Source organism: Mobula birostris, chromosome 18, assembly GCF_030028105.1.
Source record: "Mobula birostris isolate sMobBir1 chromosome 18, sMobBir1.hap1, whole genome shotgun sequence".
NCBI lineage: Eukaryota > Metazoa > Chordata > Chondrichthyes > Myliobatiformes > Myliobatidae > Mobula > Mobula birostris.
The window spans coordinates 61,554,470-61,572,362 of NC_092387.1; the positions used below are offsets into that span (position 1 = coordinate 61,554,470).

Here is a 17,893-nt window from a genome sequence, read left to right on the forward strand (position 1 = left end):
CCCTCGGTGAGGGAGAGAGATATGGAACTCTTTACCTCAGCGAGGGAGAGAGATAAGGACTCTTTGCCCTCGGTGAGGGAGAGAGATATGGAGCTCTTTGCCCTCGATGAGGGAGGGAGACAGGAGCTCTTTGCCCTCGGTGAGGGAGGGAGCTAAGGGCTGCGAGGTGTTCACACTGGGCAAGAATTTTCTTTCCACTATTTTCGCTAATATTTGTAAGTTTGATTTTTGATGCTCCTAATAAACACCCTTGCAGTAAAGAGCTAAGCAACTCCAGCCACTTTTTCTTTGGTCATGACCCACGTATCTAACGAAGTTCACATTCAGAAACATCATCTGTACCTCCACAGATGCCGGCTGATCCGCTGAGTTTCTCCAGTAGCTCGATTTTTACCAATTACAAACTCCTTCCTAATCGCTTCCTGCACCCAGACAACCTTCAGTGACTTTTAATTTGCATTGGTTGAGTTTTGTTGCACATTCCAAAATACAGTGAAAAGCATGCCTCGCATACTGGTCACAGATCAGTTCATTACAGCAGTGCATTGACGGGGAACAAAATAAAACAAAACAAAGCAGAATAAAAGTGGACAGTTAGAGAGTAAGTGCAGGATACGGTAAATAAACAGTAAGGTGCTAGATTATCAGGAGGTGGATTGTGAGGCCAGAGTCCATCTTATCAAACAAGAGGTCCGTTCAAGTGTCTGGTGACAGCAGGATAGAAGCTGTTCTGGGCCTGGTTGTACAACCCTTCAGGCTTTTGTATATTCTGCTCGATGGGAGAGGGGAGAAGAGAGAACATCTAGGCAGATATTAACACACCCAGGTCCTTTTGAATGTCGAACTTTCACCATTTGACAAATACTTTGGCTTTTTTCTAAATGTGCAGTCGTCAAATGTGATGACAGCACATTTTCCCACATTGCATCTCATCTGAACAAAACTGTTTAGTCACCTGTGAAGGGATGGTGTACGTAAACATCACTTCCTGTGAAAAAAGCAGTTTTTAAATATCATTTCCTGCACAGGTTAATTTTGATTTGATTTGAAGTGGAAAGACATTCATCTCCGTCCTCTCTTTATTTGCCCCTGAAACAGCAATATCTGGAGCCTTGATCTTTCATTAATATTGCTAAACATTTAGTGGATATATTTTGAAGGAAGTATTACGTTTATCATTATTACCATATCATTGTGCCACGAATTTACTCTTGTTTACATGGCAGTTTTGGAATTTTGCATATGTGTATAACATTGTCTAACACCAGCTGTGAGAATAATCGACAGTATTAGCATCCAGGCACACGATGATTCTGTACTGAATTTAATATGTATTTTACTTTACTTTCTGCAGTTTCATAGGAAAGACCTCATTAAAAACCCTGAAGAAGGCCTCTGTCTCGGGTGGTATTTGAGAAGGTGTTTAACTCACTGCATAGCTTTGTACATACATACTGCAAGGGCAGTTGAAACGGTGCAGTTTATAAAGTGTAGATACTGAGCGGCACTTGTTACCTGAGGCGTTTGTCTTTATGTAGACGATTTCACTCTTTGCCCCATAGTTCCTGCCGTCTTCAGAGACAGCAAGGGTGATTGCCTTGACAAAAATAGCATACTGAGTCCAGGGCTTTAAGTTCGACAAGTACACCCCTGGTTCTTGGTTCTTGCTCTGGGGGAGGTCCACATCCACCATGTTCCAGCTGTTGGAGCCACAAGCATCCTGTCCATCGTATTCAGTCAAGTTCTGAAAGGGCCTAAAAGGAGAGAGAGAGAGAGAGAGCGCACAGACATCACCAACAGGAGCAACCAGCATTCCACCCATTTGTCAGCCTTCTTTATGCCTTGATCAAAGATAGATGCCGTGTCGCATTAAGCAGCATGGTTGTGGGCTTTTTTGCCCACTTGCTTTAGTTCTGCACCATTCCACAGAGCTGTGCTGATGACTACACATGGTAGATGTGTCGCACTGAGCTCGCAGTCACTTTGAGTCATACAGCCTAAAAACAGGCCTTCAGCCCTGTGGGGCTACGTGGGTGGGAAGGGTCCAATTGATCTTGGAGTAGGATAACGGGTTAGCACAACATCGTGGGCCGAAGGGTCTGTGCTACGCTGCACTGTTGTACGTTCTATAAGGTTGATGGTCTCAGCCTTTTCCTCAGGGTAGGGGAGTCAAAAACTGGAGGCCATAGGGTAACGGTGAGAGAGGAATGATTTATGAGATCTGAGGGGTACCTTCTTCACAGAGGATGGTGGGTATGTGGAACGAGCTGGAAGTGGTGGAGGTGGGTACAATAACAATACTGAAATCCATTTGGACAGGAGAGGCTTAGAGCCATCCGGGCCAAACACAAGCAAATGGGGCTACCCCTGGGTCACCAGGGAGCAGATGGGCCAAAGGGCTTCTTTCACTCCTTATGACTTCTATAATTACTGACCTTAAGGAGTGAAGGTTTAGCAGAGGGTGCCAAAGAAATTTACCAGCACAGGGCAGGGATGGATGCGATTCACATTAATGGTCTAGGGAAGCTGGGGTTATTCTTTAGAGTACAGGCTAAGAGGGGATTTGCTAGAAGTGTTTAAAATCATGAAGGATTTAGACAAAGTAAATGAAAAGCTGCTGCTTCCAAAGGTTGATGAGATGTCCCCTCATCCTCCTGAACTCTATCTGGTACAAACCCAGAGAGATCAAACACTTGGCCATATTGATCTACCATGGGCACTGGTCCTCATGAAACCAGTAACCAGAGGTACTCACGCTTCCTTGTAGTACACGATGAAACTGATGAGATCCCTGTAGTCTGGCGGGCGATAATGTTCCCACTTCAATATTATCTTGTTCTTTGCAGTGGAATTACTTGTGAATTTCAAGATGCGTCTTTCACCTGAGAGAAAATAGAACACAACAATGTTAGCAAAGAGTTTGTTCTAAATTAAAACAACAAGACATAGGGAACCTGGAGTTTCTCCTCTCACTTGCTCTTGAGGTACTCCCCTTGGGACACTCTCCAAAGCCACAGCCAGCCCAGCAGATTTATCTGAGATTATCACCATTCGCTAGGTCCCATGTATCAACATAAAGATCTTGGTGTACTTGGTTCACTCTTCAGCATCCAGATATTTCCCCAGGTACAACACAGTGGAGACGGGGTTAGTGTCAGTCATCAGACTATGAATGCACCCAGCAAATCCAGACTCTGGACATGACCATTCCTGGAGGGTCTGGGGTCCTAACACCCAGAAGCAACTGTTCCACCCAAACACATTACATTCAGCACCAGGTGAATGCAGTGACAGTCCTGCAGATGGCAGGATGTAATGACTGGATAATTTACAGACACAGTATTTCACACATACTCTCTAACACACACCCCATACAGTGTTACACACACACACACTAGTATTGCACACACCCTCAGTATAGCACACAACCCCCAAGTTCACCCTCCAGTGATGTGGTCAGGGGGGCAAGGACATCCGCAGTCTGCTCTGCCCTCAAAGGCCAGTGACCAGGAGTCCTTGCAAGCGGGAGGCACAAGAGCCAGTCAGTCAGCGCTCCTGTAAATCCAGCCTGGAGTTCAGGATGCCATCGTCAGCTAGTCTGGGGGGTCAATACTAAGGATTGGAGCACAAAGCCTGGAGGCCTGCCCTGGCGGGGGGGGGGGGGGGGGGGGAGGGGGGGAGAGATTGCAATGTGTGTGTGTGTGTGTGTGTGTGTGTGTGTGGGGGGGGGGGGGCAGAGGGAGGAAAAGGACTTGTTTTGCTGTTGTAGCTTTTTTACTTGTGTTCCTCTTGGTTGTGTTCTGTGTTGTTCTGCCGAGCGTTGTGGGCGTGCTACATTGGCACCAGAATATGTGGCAACGCGTTATCTGGCCCCAGCACATGCTTAGGTGTGTTGGTTGTTAACGCAAACAACATGTTTTGATGTACTGTACATGTGATCAGTAAATCTACATCTACTCTAACCATTATCTGCAAACACACAATGTTACACATGCTCACATTGCATAAGCAGCATCTTACACACACTCAATCACAGAATCACCTACATTCACCCACACGTGGTATTACAGAAACCCACTTTTACACTCGCATTTCACACCACATCCTCACACGCACAGTACTATGCACACACACACCCTCACAGAGTATCACACACAGTTAGACCATAAGACATACAGTACGAGCAGAATTACACCATTCGGCCCATCAAGTTGCTCTGCCAGCCCATCATGGCTGATTTGTTACCCCTCTCAACCCCATTCTCCAGCTTTCTCCCTGTAACCTTTGACACCCTGACGAATCCAGAAGCTGTCAAACTCAGCTTTAAGTACATCAAATGACTTGGCCCCCAGTGGCAATGAATTCCATGGATTCAACTCCCTCTGGTAAAGAAAATCCTTCTCATCTCTGTTGTAAATGGATGTTACCGTATTCCGAGGCTGTGCCCTCTACGTACAGCACACACACACACACACGCACACACACACGCGGACAAACACACTTGCGTTAAGCCCACCCCCACTCACATGCCCGCAACAGTGAACTCACAGGAAGCTCGGTCCCCATTCGTCCTCTGCTCCATGTCTGCCGTGCCCTGTCTGCCCTTCACCCCAGCCACGTCGACCATGTGGTAGATCTCCGACACGCAGAGCTTGGGGTTGAAAGCGAAGTAGATCTTGCCCTGCTTGATGGTGAGGTTGTGGCGGCTCCAGTCCCACAGCTGCTGGAGGTTCTGGTTGTCCAGGACATAGAAGGAGTAGTTCCTGCTCAAGTAAAGAGGGCAAGCCAGTCAGGAGGGAATATACTATCATCATTCACAGGTGAGGTGAAGGGAAGTTACAGGCAGAGCCAGGCAGAGTTACAGGCTCTCACTAAACTTAACTTTGAGTCAGTCTACCGGACACCAGCAGCACCAGCTCTTCCCATTGAAACTGACAGGACGCAGGGTAGTGGTAGATGGAGTTCAATCCGGAAACGTGTGACGTGATTCACATTGGAAGGTTCAACTCAGAGGCAGAACTCAGTGTTAATTGTTGTATTCTTAGCAGGGTGGAGTGATAGGGTGGTTAAACCATAAGACCATAAGATATAGGAGCAGAATTAGGCCATTTGGCCCATCAAGTCTGCTCTGCCATTTCATCATGGCTAATCCATTTTCCTCTCAGCCCCAATCTCCTGCCTTCTCCCCATATCCCTTCATGTCTGAATTAATCAAGAACCTATCAACCTCTGCCTTAAATATACCCAAAGACTTGGCCTCCACAACCGCCTGTGCAACAAATTCCACAGATCCACCACTTTCTGGCTAGAGAAATTCCTCATCTCCATTCTAAATGGACGTCCCTCTGTGCATTTTCTTTGTATCAGCAGAGCCACCCCACCCCCTCTGCCTGTCCTTTCGATACAATATATATCCTTGGATGTTAACCTCCTGACTATAAGCTTCCCTCAGTGATGACCACAACGTCATACCTGCCAAACTCTAACTGTGTAACAAGTTCATCTATCTTATTCCGTATAGTGTGTGCATTCAAATATAACACCTTCAGTCCTGTATTCGTTAGCCTTTTCTGAGGCACAGTGTCAGACCCAGTGCCAGAGACCTGGTCACTGCAGCTCCCGTCCCCAACCCACCCCCAGTAGGTTCCCCCTCAACAGTATTGAGAGGAATAGCCACAGGAGTACTCTGTACTGGCTGTCTGTCTCCTCTCCTTCTCCAGCAGCCTCCAGTTTTATGCCTCCTGCAGCCTAGGGGTGACCATCTTCCTGTAGCTCCTATCTATCGCTTCCACCCCGATATGAGCAAAAGGTCATCGAGTTGCAGCTCCAGTTCCTTAACGCGTTCTCTGAGGAGCTGCAGCTCGGAGCACCTGGCGCAGACGTGGTTGTCTAGGAGGCTATAGACCTCCTACAATTCCCACATCTTACACCAAGAACATCACATTGCCCCTGGAGTCATTCTCATTTCTCTCACAATGTCATAACAGACGAGGAGCAAAGAATAGAGAAGAAGAAGAATCTTACCAGGTACTTACCTCGCCCAAGCCTGATGAGCCAAAGCCTCCCCACTCTAACACTGGCTCACTCACACAATGGCCGATCTGCTTGCCTCTGCCTTATTTTTTGTCTGCTCTTGCCAATGACTCCAGATTTAAGTTAAGACAGGTGGCTGGCCTTCATTAGTTGGGCGATTGAGTTCAAGAACTGCGAGGTAATGTTGCAAGCTCTATAAAACTCTGGTTAGACCACACTTGGGAGTTTTGTGCTCAGTTCTCAGCTTGAGAGAGGGTGCAGGGGACATTACCATGATGCAGCATGTCTTCTGAGGATGTGGTGAGTGAGCTAGGGCGTGTCTCTCTGGAGCGAAGGAAGATGAGAGGCAATTTATTAGGGGTGTACATGATAAGAGACATACATTGAGTAAACAGCCAGACTTCTTCCCAGGGCAAAAACGGGGAATACGATCATAATTTAAAGTAATTGGAGGAAAGTATCAGGGGGATGTCAGAGAGTAGGTTTTTTCACACAGAGAGTGGCGGGTGGGTGGAGCACCCTGCCAGAGATGGTAGTATAGACAAATACATTCGGGACATTTAAGAGAGTCTTAGTCAGACACATGGATGATAGATACTGTAAATGGAGGGCTATGTACGAGAGAAGTGTTAGGTTTGATCTTAAGAGTAGGTTAAAAGGTCAGCACATAATGGGCCAAAGGGCCATTGCTGTGCTGTGCTATGTTGCATATTTTAAGCTTCAGCTAGTGCCCAGTTACACCGGTGTTGGGATGCAGGACCACAGACACGGAGACTACTTCTACTCACGGCCTCTTCAGAAGAGAAACTTAGAAACTGTTGTTCCTCTCCGTGCCTTGTGGCCAGACAGCCACCTTGCGGTTTCTTTAGCAATTGTCTGTTTTTTTACAGGACCAAGTTGCCAGCTCAACACTTAACCCAGCAGAGATGGAAAGCGTGCAAGGAGACAGCTGGATTCAAACCCGGGACCACTCGCCTCGTAGTCCGGTGTGGATGCCACTACATCACCAGCCAGCCAAATTTAGAAATGCACCCAGCAAATCGGCAAACCCCACCGGCAGCCGTGTTAACCTTGACTTGCTTGGCAGCAGCTCTGTCGCTGAGACAGAAGGCTGAGGATTCAAGTCCCACTCCACAGACACGAGCGCAGGAGTTGATGCACTGTCCATGTCAGCTCTCACATTAGATGGTGAATAGACGCTCAATGCTCACACCTGTCCTTAACCAAAGGGAAATTATTCTTATGTTGTGCAGAACATCCTTCAACCAATGTAAAGTCAGCCAATTACTCCCTGTTGCTGCGCTTTTCTACACGACGTAACTCCTTCCCAAACACAATTCAACCAATTACGCAGCATGGGATCAGTCCCATTGTCCCAGAGTCCATGCCGACAATCTCTGACAACACATCCCATTTTATTCTTCCACATCTTCAGCATAACACCCCCACCCCCTCCCAACTGCACCCTTGGGGAGGCACGGTACCATAATGCCATTACAACGCCTGTGACATAAGCTTAACATCACCGTTGTCTGTAAGCCTTGTTACGTTCTCCTCATGACCACATGGGTTTCCTCCAGGTGCTCCGGTTTCCTCCCACAGTCCAAAGACGTACCGGTTAATAGGTTTATCGGTCACATGGGTGTAATTGGGTGGCCCCAGCTCATTGGGCTTGAAGGGCCTGTTATCATACTGTGTCACGAAGCAAAACAAATTTCCAGCAGCCAATTGCCTTCCAATAGCTGACATACAAAGTCAGAGGGTCAGGCAGCATCTATGGAGGGAAATGAATAACGATCTCTCAGGCAACAGGGGGAACGTGCAAACTCCACACTGACAGCACTGAGAAGGTCTGGTTTGAACATGGGTCACTGAAGCTGGAAGGATGCAGCTCCACTGTGACACTGTGCTGCTCAAATGTGCAGTGTTTCGGGATGCTGCAGTGAGGACAAAAGGTATTTTGACAAAGTGAGTCCCACAGTATGATGCTTAGCCCACTGTTCTACTCTCTCTATGCCCAAAGCCTCTATAATTTTGGCGATGACAGAATTTCAGATGGTGACGAGGGGGTGTACAGGACTGATACAGATCAGCTGGTTGAGTGGTGTCACAACGACAACATTGCATTCAACACAATCATATCCCTGTATGGACAAAGAACCCATGAACGCTACCTCACTACTTCTGTGTTCTCTTTTGGCATTACTTATTTAATTTTATATATATACTTTATATATTTAACCCATTTCCCCCGGGATCAATAAAGTATGACTATGACTATACTTACTGTAATCTATTTATTATTATGTATTGCAATGTACCACTGCTGTAAAACAACAGATTTCATGACAAATGCCAGTGATATTAAACCTGATTCTGACATCATCATGGCTTGGCTTCGCGAATGAAGATTTAGGAAGGGGGCTGCCCACGTCTGCTGCAGGCTCGCTGGTGGCTGGCGAGGCCAATACGGGACAGGCAGGCCCGGTCACAGCGGCTGCAAGGGAAATTCTGTTCTGGGTTTAGTGCTGCTGTGTCACGGTTCTTCCTCCTTCTCCTTTTGTCCTCAATGCCAGTCCTGCGTGCGTTCTCGAAGGAGGAGACAGACTGGTGAATGGTGTGTCGCCAGGCCTCGCGATCGGAGGCTAGATTAGACCACTGGCGATGGTCCATGTGACAGGCACCAAGGGATTTCTTCAGAGACTCCTTGTACCTCTTCTTCGGTGCCCCTCGGTCATGGTGGCCAGTGGAGAGTTCGCCATACAGCACAATCTTGGGCAGGCAATGATCCTCCATCCTGGAGACGTGCCCTGCCCAGCGCAGCTGCGTCTTCAACACCATGGCCTCGATGCTGGGACCTCCGCCTGTTCGATTCTGATTCTGGCGTATGACAGCAGGAAAGGGTGTTGGCCAATTCGAGATGACCCTGCTCATTGCAGTGGAGCTGGGGACCAAGATTGGGCTTAAATACTATTTCCAATCAAGCTGAGTATCAGCATTACTCCTGGTTCTGGAGCATCTCTCCAGATGTCGCAGCAGCAAGTGGCTGGCTCGGACAGAGCAGAGCGGCTCAGCCCGGGAGCATAAATCACACACGTGGTCTGACCCAGCGGGAGGTTCACAGACAGTCTCTGCCACCAGGGACTGCACACACTCCACCCCGACCCCAGCGCACCTGGGTTTTTAAACTTCTGACAGTCCGAGCCATGTGCTGGACAGAACTGGGAATGTTTATGTGATCTGGCATCGGTGGGAGCCTGCTGCACTTTTCAAGTATTTGGAATTTCCTTTTTTCGGCCAAGGAGGAAATCCCACCTTAATATAAGTCATCAATCTCACACTTGGCTGTGTTCTTCCACCTGATTTCCCACTGACACAGTTTTAGTTATTGGAGACTGCAGTTCGGTTCCTCCTGACCCTGGCCCAAAGGCTGCATGTAATTCTGTAGCCTTTGCAAACTACGCACCCCTGGGTTTTCACAGTTAAACACTACAGGCTGTTTCTCGTGCAGCTGTCTTCAAACTGTATTTATTATTTTGTTTATTTAGAGATACAACACGGAACACGCCTTTCCAGCCCAGCAAACCGCACCACCTAGCAACACACCTACTTAACCCAAGCCTAATCACAGGACAAGTTACAATGACCAATTAATCGACTAATTGGTACGTGCGGGAGGCAACCGAAGCACCTGGAGAAAACCCATACACGCACTGAGAGAATGTACAAGACACCTTACAGAGGATGCCGGAATTGAATTTTGAACTCTGATGCTCTGAGCTGCAAGAGTGTCACGCTAACCACTATGTGGCCTGTATATAGCTGAACGATGGAAGGTATCCTGACTGGCTTTGTTAGGGCCTGGTGTGGAATCAGCAACGCCCAGGAATAGAAGAGGCGACAGAAAATGGTGGACACAGCCCAGTCCATCACCAGCGAACCATTAAAAACGACAAGAAAGCAACATCCATACAAAGACCCCTACTATCCAGGCCACAACCCTAATCACTACAGTTTCGCGACACTGACCACTTTGATCAGTGCACACTTTTCATTCAACCTGTTCTTTCTTGTAAAAATTGTGTACAATTTATGTTTGATTGATGTTTTCCTTGTAAATGTCACTACTATGACGCCATGTGCCTGATGATGCTGCTGCAAGTCACCTTTTCCATTGTACGTGTACAGACATGTATATGTCTGGTCTACGGCACAGGACAAACTGAGAGCTGTAAAATTAGTCAGCTCCGTCATGGGTACTAGCCTCTGTAGTATCCAGGACATGTCAGGAAGGTGGCATCCATCCTTAAGGACCCCCACCACCCAGGGCATGCCCTCTTCTCACTGTCCCATCAGGAAGGAGGTACAGAAGCCTGAAGGCACACACTTAGCAATTCAGGAACAGCTTCTTCCCCTCTGCCACCTGATTTCTGAATGGACATTGAACCCATGGACACTACCTCACTACCATTTTATTTCTGTTTTTGCACAACTTATTTAATTTAACTATTTAATATACATATATACTTATTGTAATTCAGTTTTTTTCTATATTAATCATATATTGCATTGTATGGTGCCACAAAGTTAACAAATTTCATGACATATGCTGGTGATGTTAAACCTGATTCTGATTGTGCATATGACAATAAACTTGACTTTGAACACCCTCTAGATGGGCACCGACATAGCATTGTATTCAGCTGGAACAAACAAAAATATCCTCCTTGTTGCCTGTGAGGGATGGGAACACCTACTTCTTTTGGATAATAAGATTCTTTAGACCCTCTGGAAAATGTATTATTCTGCTGCGTGTCATTAGAAGGGAAAGTGAATTAAATGTGTGAGAGAGGCTCCATGACACTTTCACTGAAATTTGTGATGGAGTGTGATGGAGCATTAACAAATGATCAACACTTAGTCCTTCAGTTCAACACAGCCAGAGTCCCGAACGTGTCAGAAGTCACTCCCTCCTTGGGTACAATTTTCAGGTAAACTACACACAAATGTTCGAGGAACTCAGCAGGTCAGGCAGCATCTATGGAGGGAAAGGGGCAGTTGACATTTCAGGTCGAGTCCTTTCATCGTGACTGGAAAGAAAGAGGGGAGAGAGCCAGTATAGAAAAGGTGGCGGGCAGAGGTAACAGGTGAGGTGGAGGGGTTATGATAGGCAGGTGAGTGTAGGTTGGGTGGGCGGGACAATGAGAATGACGCAAGGTGAGAGATGACGGGTGGAAGTGTGAAAAGGCTCAGGAAGATGGAATCTGACAGGACAAGGCAGTGGAGCATGGAAGGTGGTGTGGAGGTGAACCGGAGGGGGGAGTGTGTGGGTGATGAGGCCTTGTGGGCTAAGTGGTGGGGGGGGGGGGTGAAATAGAGGATGTTGATTACCAAAAGTTAGAGGAATCCACATTTACGACATTGTGTTGGTGACTACCAAGGCAGATTAGACACAGATTACAGGAGCTGTTCCTCTAATCCAGGGATTCTCAACCTTTTTCGATGCCATGTACCATTAAGCAAAGGATCAATGGACCCCATGCTGGGGACCCCTGCTCTCACCTGTGACTAGCCTCAGACTTTTTTTGGCAAGTTTCAGCGTGTCAGTACCAACTGAAACATACAGCCTCTCTTGGCTACATGTAGGGGGGAGAGAAGGATGTTTTTCAGCTTCACGAAGCACCATTCAATCCTGGGGTGGTCAGCAATACCAGCTCCAAAACTGCCCCAGATACACCTCCTTTGACATCACCTCCCCCCGTCGCCGGAGTCAGTCTCTCTAGATGTCCACTCTGCCTGGGGTAGACACTCATCGACCGAGGCAGCTGTGTTACCTCAGTTGGAAGAACTATTGATCGGTATGGACAAGTTGGGATGAAATGCCAGTCTCTGTGCTGTGTAACTCTACGACTGCATCACTGCTTTAAGAATGCCATGAAATAGCAAGGCTGCAACAGCCCGACATACAATTTCCTTACGACTGACCACGAGATGGAGAGAAGGCATTGGCAATTTTGACCGCAGTTCCCCAATGGAGTACACCATTTCCTGAAAGGCCTCTGCCCATGAGAAATGAAAAGCCTGAGTGAGATTCTCTCTTGTAGGACTGATGAGATTTGGATAAAGTTGCCTTACCCCACCGTGGACAGCTAGTCAGCACAGGAGTGCTAGGCTCATCCCCTGTATAATCTCCATAGACACTACTTGTCATTGCCCTCATAAGCACCAGAGCTCTGGCTGCACATTTAGCTATCTGGCCATTCTTGCAAAGGGTAAAGAGAGGTTGGTGGGGTTTTGTGGGGGGGGGTTGGGCGACTTACCCCTCAAGCTGTTCCTCCCCATTGATGTAGCGCAGGCTCTTGAAGAAGGAAAGCGAGACAAGGGCATAGGAATGATGGATTTTCAGGTACCCTGTAATGGTCTCAATCCGGCCGAGGTTGGCTTCCAGCTCTGCAGCAATATTGTCTGATGGAGGGAATAACACAAAGGGTTAAATCTTCTGTAAGCCTCCCAGACGACCCTTCCTGATTTGTTTAGCTGTGCCTCAGGAGATGTCCTATCCAGGTGCGTCATAGCTTGGTGTGGCGACTGTTCTGCCCAAGACCCCAAGAAGCTGCAGTTGTGGACACGGCTCAGTCCATCACACAAAGCAGCTTCCCCTCCCCTCTCTCGGGAAAGCAGCCAACACTCCCCCCCCACCCCGGTCACTCCCTCTTCTCCCCTGGAGAAGATACTAAAGTTTGAAAGCACGTACAGCCAAACTCAAAGTTCAGCTGTTAAAAGCATTTCGAACGGGCTTCTAAAGACGAACAAGATCTCCCAATTTAGTTCACTGCACTTTCGCTGTGACTGTAACACCATTTTCTGCATGGTTTCCTTTTCATTACCTGAATGTACTTATGTGTGGCATGACCTTTCAGGATGACATGCAAAACAAAATTTCTCACTGTATCTCAGTAATAAGGCAAGAGCTGTTTCCTTAAGTGCCAGCCTGCAATTATTGGCCCCAGCAATCAACCCGTGAGAAACTGTAACTGCAGCACCTTCCTCCTGACAGGGTACTTTAGACCACAAGATATAGGAACAGAATTAGGCCATTTGGCCCATCAATTCTGCTCTGCCATTTAATCATGGCTGATCCTTTCTTCCCTCCTCATCCCCACTGCCCAGCTTACTCCTTTTATGCCATGTACAATCAAGAACCTATCAAGCTCTACCTTAAATACCCCCAATGACCTGGCCTCCACAGCTGCCTGTGGTAAATTCCACAGATTCACCACCCTCTGGCAAAAGAAATTTCTCCGCATCTCTGTTTTAAATGGACACTCTGAGGCTGTGCCCTCTTGTACTAGACTCCCCAGTCAAGGAAAACATCCTTTCCAAATCTACTCTGTCTAGGCCTTTCAACATTCAAAAGGTTTTAGTGAGATCCCCCCCATCCTTCTGAATTCCAGCGAGTACAAACCCAGAGCTATCAAACATTCCTCGGATGATAATCCTTTCATTCCTGGAATCATCCTTGTGAACCTCCTCTGAACCCTCTCCAATGCCAGTACATCTTTTCTTAGATGAAGAGCCCAAAACTGTTCACAATACTCAAGGTGAAGCCTCACCAGTGCCTTATAAAGCCTCAGCATCACATCCCTGCTCTTGTATTCTAGACCTCTTGAAATGAATGCTAACATTTCACCGACTTTACCTGCAAGTTAACGTTCAGTGTGTTCTGCACAAGAACTCCCAAGTCCCTTTGCATCTCAGATTTTTGGATTTTTCTCCGCATTTAGAAAATAGTCTGCACATTTATTTCTACTAACAAAGTGCATAACCATGCATTTTCCAACATTGTATTTTATTTGCCACTCTCTTGTCCATTCTCCTAATCTAAGTCCTTCTGCAGCCTACCTGTTTCCTCAACACTACCTGCTCCTCCACCAATCTTTATATTATCTGCAAACTTGGCAACAAAGTCATCTATTCCATTATCTAAATCATTGATATACAGCATAAAAAGAAGTGGTTCCAACACCAACCCCTGTGGAACACCACTAGTCACTGGCAACCAACCAGAAAAGGATCATTTTATTCCCACTCGCTGCCTCCTACCAATCAGCCAACACTCCAACCAGCCAGTAACTTTCCTGAAGTACCATGGGCTGTTAACTTGGTAAGTAGCCTCATGTGTGGCACCTTGTCAAAGGCTTTCTGAAAGTCCAAATACACAACATCCATTGCATCCCTTTTAACTAACATACATGCAATCTCCTCAAAGAACTCCAACAGATTTGTCAAGCAAGATTTTCCATTAATGAAACTATGCTGACTTTGTCATATGTTGTCTTGTGTCACCAAGTACTCAAAAACCTCATCCTTAAAAATTGATTCCAACAGCTTCCCAACCACTGAGATCAGGAAAACTAGTCTATAATTTCCTCTCTGCTGCCTTCCTCCTTTCTTAAAGAGTGGAGTGACATTTGCAATTTTCCAGTCCTCTGACACCAAGCCAGAGTCCAAAGGTTTTTGGAAGATTATTACCAATGCCTCCACAATCTCTACCGCTACCTCTTTCAGAACCCTAGGGTGTGGTTCATCTAATCTGGGTGACTATGAACCCTTAGGCCTTTCAGCTTTTTGAGCACCTTCTCTCTTGCAATAGTAACTTCACTCACTTCTCCTCCCTCACACCCTTCAACATCTGGCACACTGTTAGTGTCTTCCATAGTGACGACTGATGCAAAATACCCACTTAGTTCATCGGCCACCTCCTTGTCCTCCGTTATTACTTCTCCGGCCTCATTTTCTAGTGGTCTTATATCCACTCTCATCTCTCTTTTGTTTTTTACATAGGCGAAAAAGTTTTTACTATCCACTTTGATATTGTTTGCTAGCTTGCTTTCATATTTCATCTTTCCCCTGCTAATGATTCTTCTAGTTGCTCTCTGTAGGTTTTTAAAAGCTTCCCGATCCTCTGGCTTCCTACTAATTTTTGCTTTGTTGTATGCCCTCTCTTTTGCTTTTACATTAGCTTTGACATCTCTTGTCAGCCACGGTTGTACTATTTTGCCATTTGAGTGTTTCTTCATTTTTGGAATACATCTACCAAAGATTCAATTCAAGATTCAAAAAACGTTATTGTCATTCTAACCATACATCAGCTCTGCAGGGCAGAATGAGACAGCGTTTCTCAGGGGCAGTGCAATCATAACATAACAAACGCAACACTAAATAATAAACATAACAATAAATAGTAAAACACAACAGCCACATGTCAGTTAAAATCAAGTTATAAGTGTCCAGTGCAAGTTAAAAGTGCCCAAAGCAGAGTCAGGTGGAGCAGCTATTTAGCAGTCTGACTGCCTGTGGGAGGAAGCTGTTTAGTAGCCTTGTGGTTTTAGTTTTGATGCTCCTGTAACATTTGCCTGATGGCAGAAGAACAAACAGTTCATGGAGAGGGTGTGAGGGGTCTTTAATGATGTACCGTGTCTTCTGGAGGCATCGATTCTGAAAGAGGTCTTGGACAGAAGGTAGGGAGACCCCAATAACCTTCTCTGCTCCCCTAACCACCCTCTGCAAGGCTTTTTTGTCGACAGCACTGCAGCTGGAGTACCAGGTTGTGATGCAAAAGGTCAGCACACTCTCAACCACGCCTCTGCAGAATGTAGTTAAGATGTTATTGGGGAGTGATGCTTGTTTAAGCTTCCTCAGAAAGTGCAATCTCTGCTGGGCCCGTTTCACAATCCCAGTGGTGTTCCTGGACCAGGTGAGATCGTCCGAGATCGGCACCCCAAGGAACTTGATGTTTTCCACTCTCTCCACTGTGGAGCCGCTGATACTGAGACCTGAGCACACACCTTCCTCATTTTGCACCTCATCCTGCACCGTCCTCACTTTTCCCTGAAACCCACGCCATTGCTGCTCTGCTGTCATCCCCGCCAGCATCTCCTTCCAATTTACTTTGGCCAACTCCTCTCTCACACCACTGTAATCTCCTTTACTCCACATTCTGCTCCACACCTTTAAACAAACCCAAACTTCAATGGGTTTGGACTGCTCCAGGCTGCAGTGACTGAGCAACATATGGGGATCAACCAGGTGCAGCGTCCACACCAAGGTGAAGCTGTACCAGAGCTGTATTCTGTCCACATTCTTGTGCGGGTCAGAATGCTGGGACATGAGAGATAATGACCTTGCCATTCCACACCAGAGCCTCTGGAAGATCCTCTGTATATCCTGGCTGAGAAAGACCTCCACCCACACCCTACTCCTTCAGTGTCACTGAGTGGACATGGCCACAGTCATCATAACGGAACATTAGATATAAAAGTTGCTGGTGAACGCAGCAGGCCAGGCAGCATCTATAGGAAGAGGTACAGTCGACGTTTCAGGCCGAGACCCTTCGTCAGGACTAACTGAAAGAAGAGCTAGTAAGAGATTTGAAAGTGGGAGGATCATGGGACAGGAGGCCTAGGGGCCCCCTCCCCCTTTCCTTCTCCCTGGGCCTCCTGTCCCATGATCCTCTCATATCCCCTTTGCCAATCACCTGTCCAGCTTTTGGCTCCATCCCTCCCCCTCCTGTCTTCTCCTATCATTTTGGATCTCCCCCTCCCCCTCCCACTTTCAAATCTCTTACTACAGTTAGTCCTGACGAAGGGTCTCAGCCCGAAACGTCGACTGTACCTCTTCCTAGAGATGCTGCCTGGCCTGCTGCGTTCACCAGCAACTGTTATGTGTGTTGCTTGAAATTCCAGCATCTGCAGATTTCCTCGAGTTTGCATGAGGGAACATTGGAGATGGGATTGGGCACGTGATGAGAGGAGAGACCAACTCCATCATCAAGCCAGCACTACGTTGGACCCCTGAAGGGTGGAGGAAACGCGGGAGACGAAAGACAACTCGATATCGTACCGTAGAGGCAGAAATGAGGACCCTGAACCACACCTGGGGCACAGTAGAGAAGATGGCCAAGGACAGACAGAGATAGAGGACCCTCACTGTTGCCCTAAACGCCAGCCGCAGTAACAGGTAGTAACTAACGAACTAACTAGGCTGCAGTGACATGTCTTCTGCCGAGCATAGATCAAAAATAAAAATTGATACTGGAAATCTGAAATAACAACAGAGAACGCTGGGGGAAAAAATCCAGGTTAATTGGTCATTGTAAATTGTCCCGTGATTAGGCTCGGGGTAAATTGGGGATTGCTGGGTGGTGTGGCACAAAGGGCCTATTCCACACTGTGTCTCAACAAATAAATAACATGCTGGAGGAGAAAAAGAATTCAGCAGGGCAGGCATCATCTGTGGAGGGGAAAACAGTTAACATTCTGGGCTGAAAACATCGGCTGTTTCTATTCCCATGAATGCTGTGCAATCTTCCGTAGAGAGCTGGTTTTGAATTCTTTCATGTTGAAACTGACAGGGGCCAGCAGTGGAACTCCAATGCCCAGGCCATGATCTATTTGCATTAGCAGGCAGGCACTGGCTATTCAGAATGGCCAAGGGGAATAAGTGTGATGCTGTGCTGACCCTGCAAAGCAGAACTGGAATTGATTTATTTGAATAACTGGATTGTCAGAAAAATCCATTTGCTTCACTCATGTCCTACAGTGAAAGAAACCTGCATTTTTCAGTCTAGAATGACTCCAGACTCACAGCTGAGAGCGTTAGCCCTGCTTTACTTCTTCACAACAGGCCACTGGGCTCTTAGGGATGGATGACAAACCAGAAACACAAGGAAGTCTGCAGATGCCCGAAATCCAAAGCAACACAGACAAAATGTTGGAGGAACTCAGGAGGTCAGACACCATCTATGGAAATAAATAAAGAGTCAACGTTTAGGACCAAGATTCTTCTTCAGGACTGAGAC

The 17,893-nt window shown here is 47.0% G+C and overlaps 1 protein-coding gene across 5 annotated transcripts in view; it reads right to left on the reverse strand.

The window, feature by feature from the left end:
* Positions 1-17,893, reverse strand: part of igf1ra (insulin-like growth factor 1a receptor) — a 311,540-nt gene that overhangs the window by 67,673 nt on the left and 225,974 nt on the right. For all 5 annotated transcript variants that reach the window (XR_011889661.1, XM_072282801.1, XM_072282802.1 and 2 more), the window contains 4 exons: positions 12,354-12,498; positions 4,549-4,763; positions 2,756-2,882; positions 1,516-1,754 (listed from right to left, as the gene is read on the reverse strand). Coding sequence is in view for 4 of the 5 variants with exons in the window: in XM_072282801.1 (XP_072138902.1) it covers positions 1,516-1,754; positions 2,756-2,882; positions 4,549-4,763; positions 12,354-12,498 (726 nt within the window). In the remaining variant the exon portion in view is untranslated. The remainder of the gene's footprint in view (positions 1-1,515; positions 1,755-2,755; positions 2,883-4,548; positions 4,764-12,353; positions 12,499-17,893) is intronic.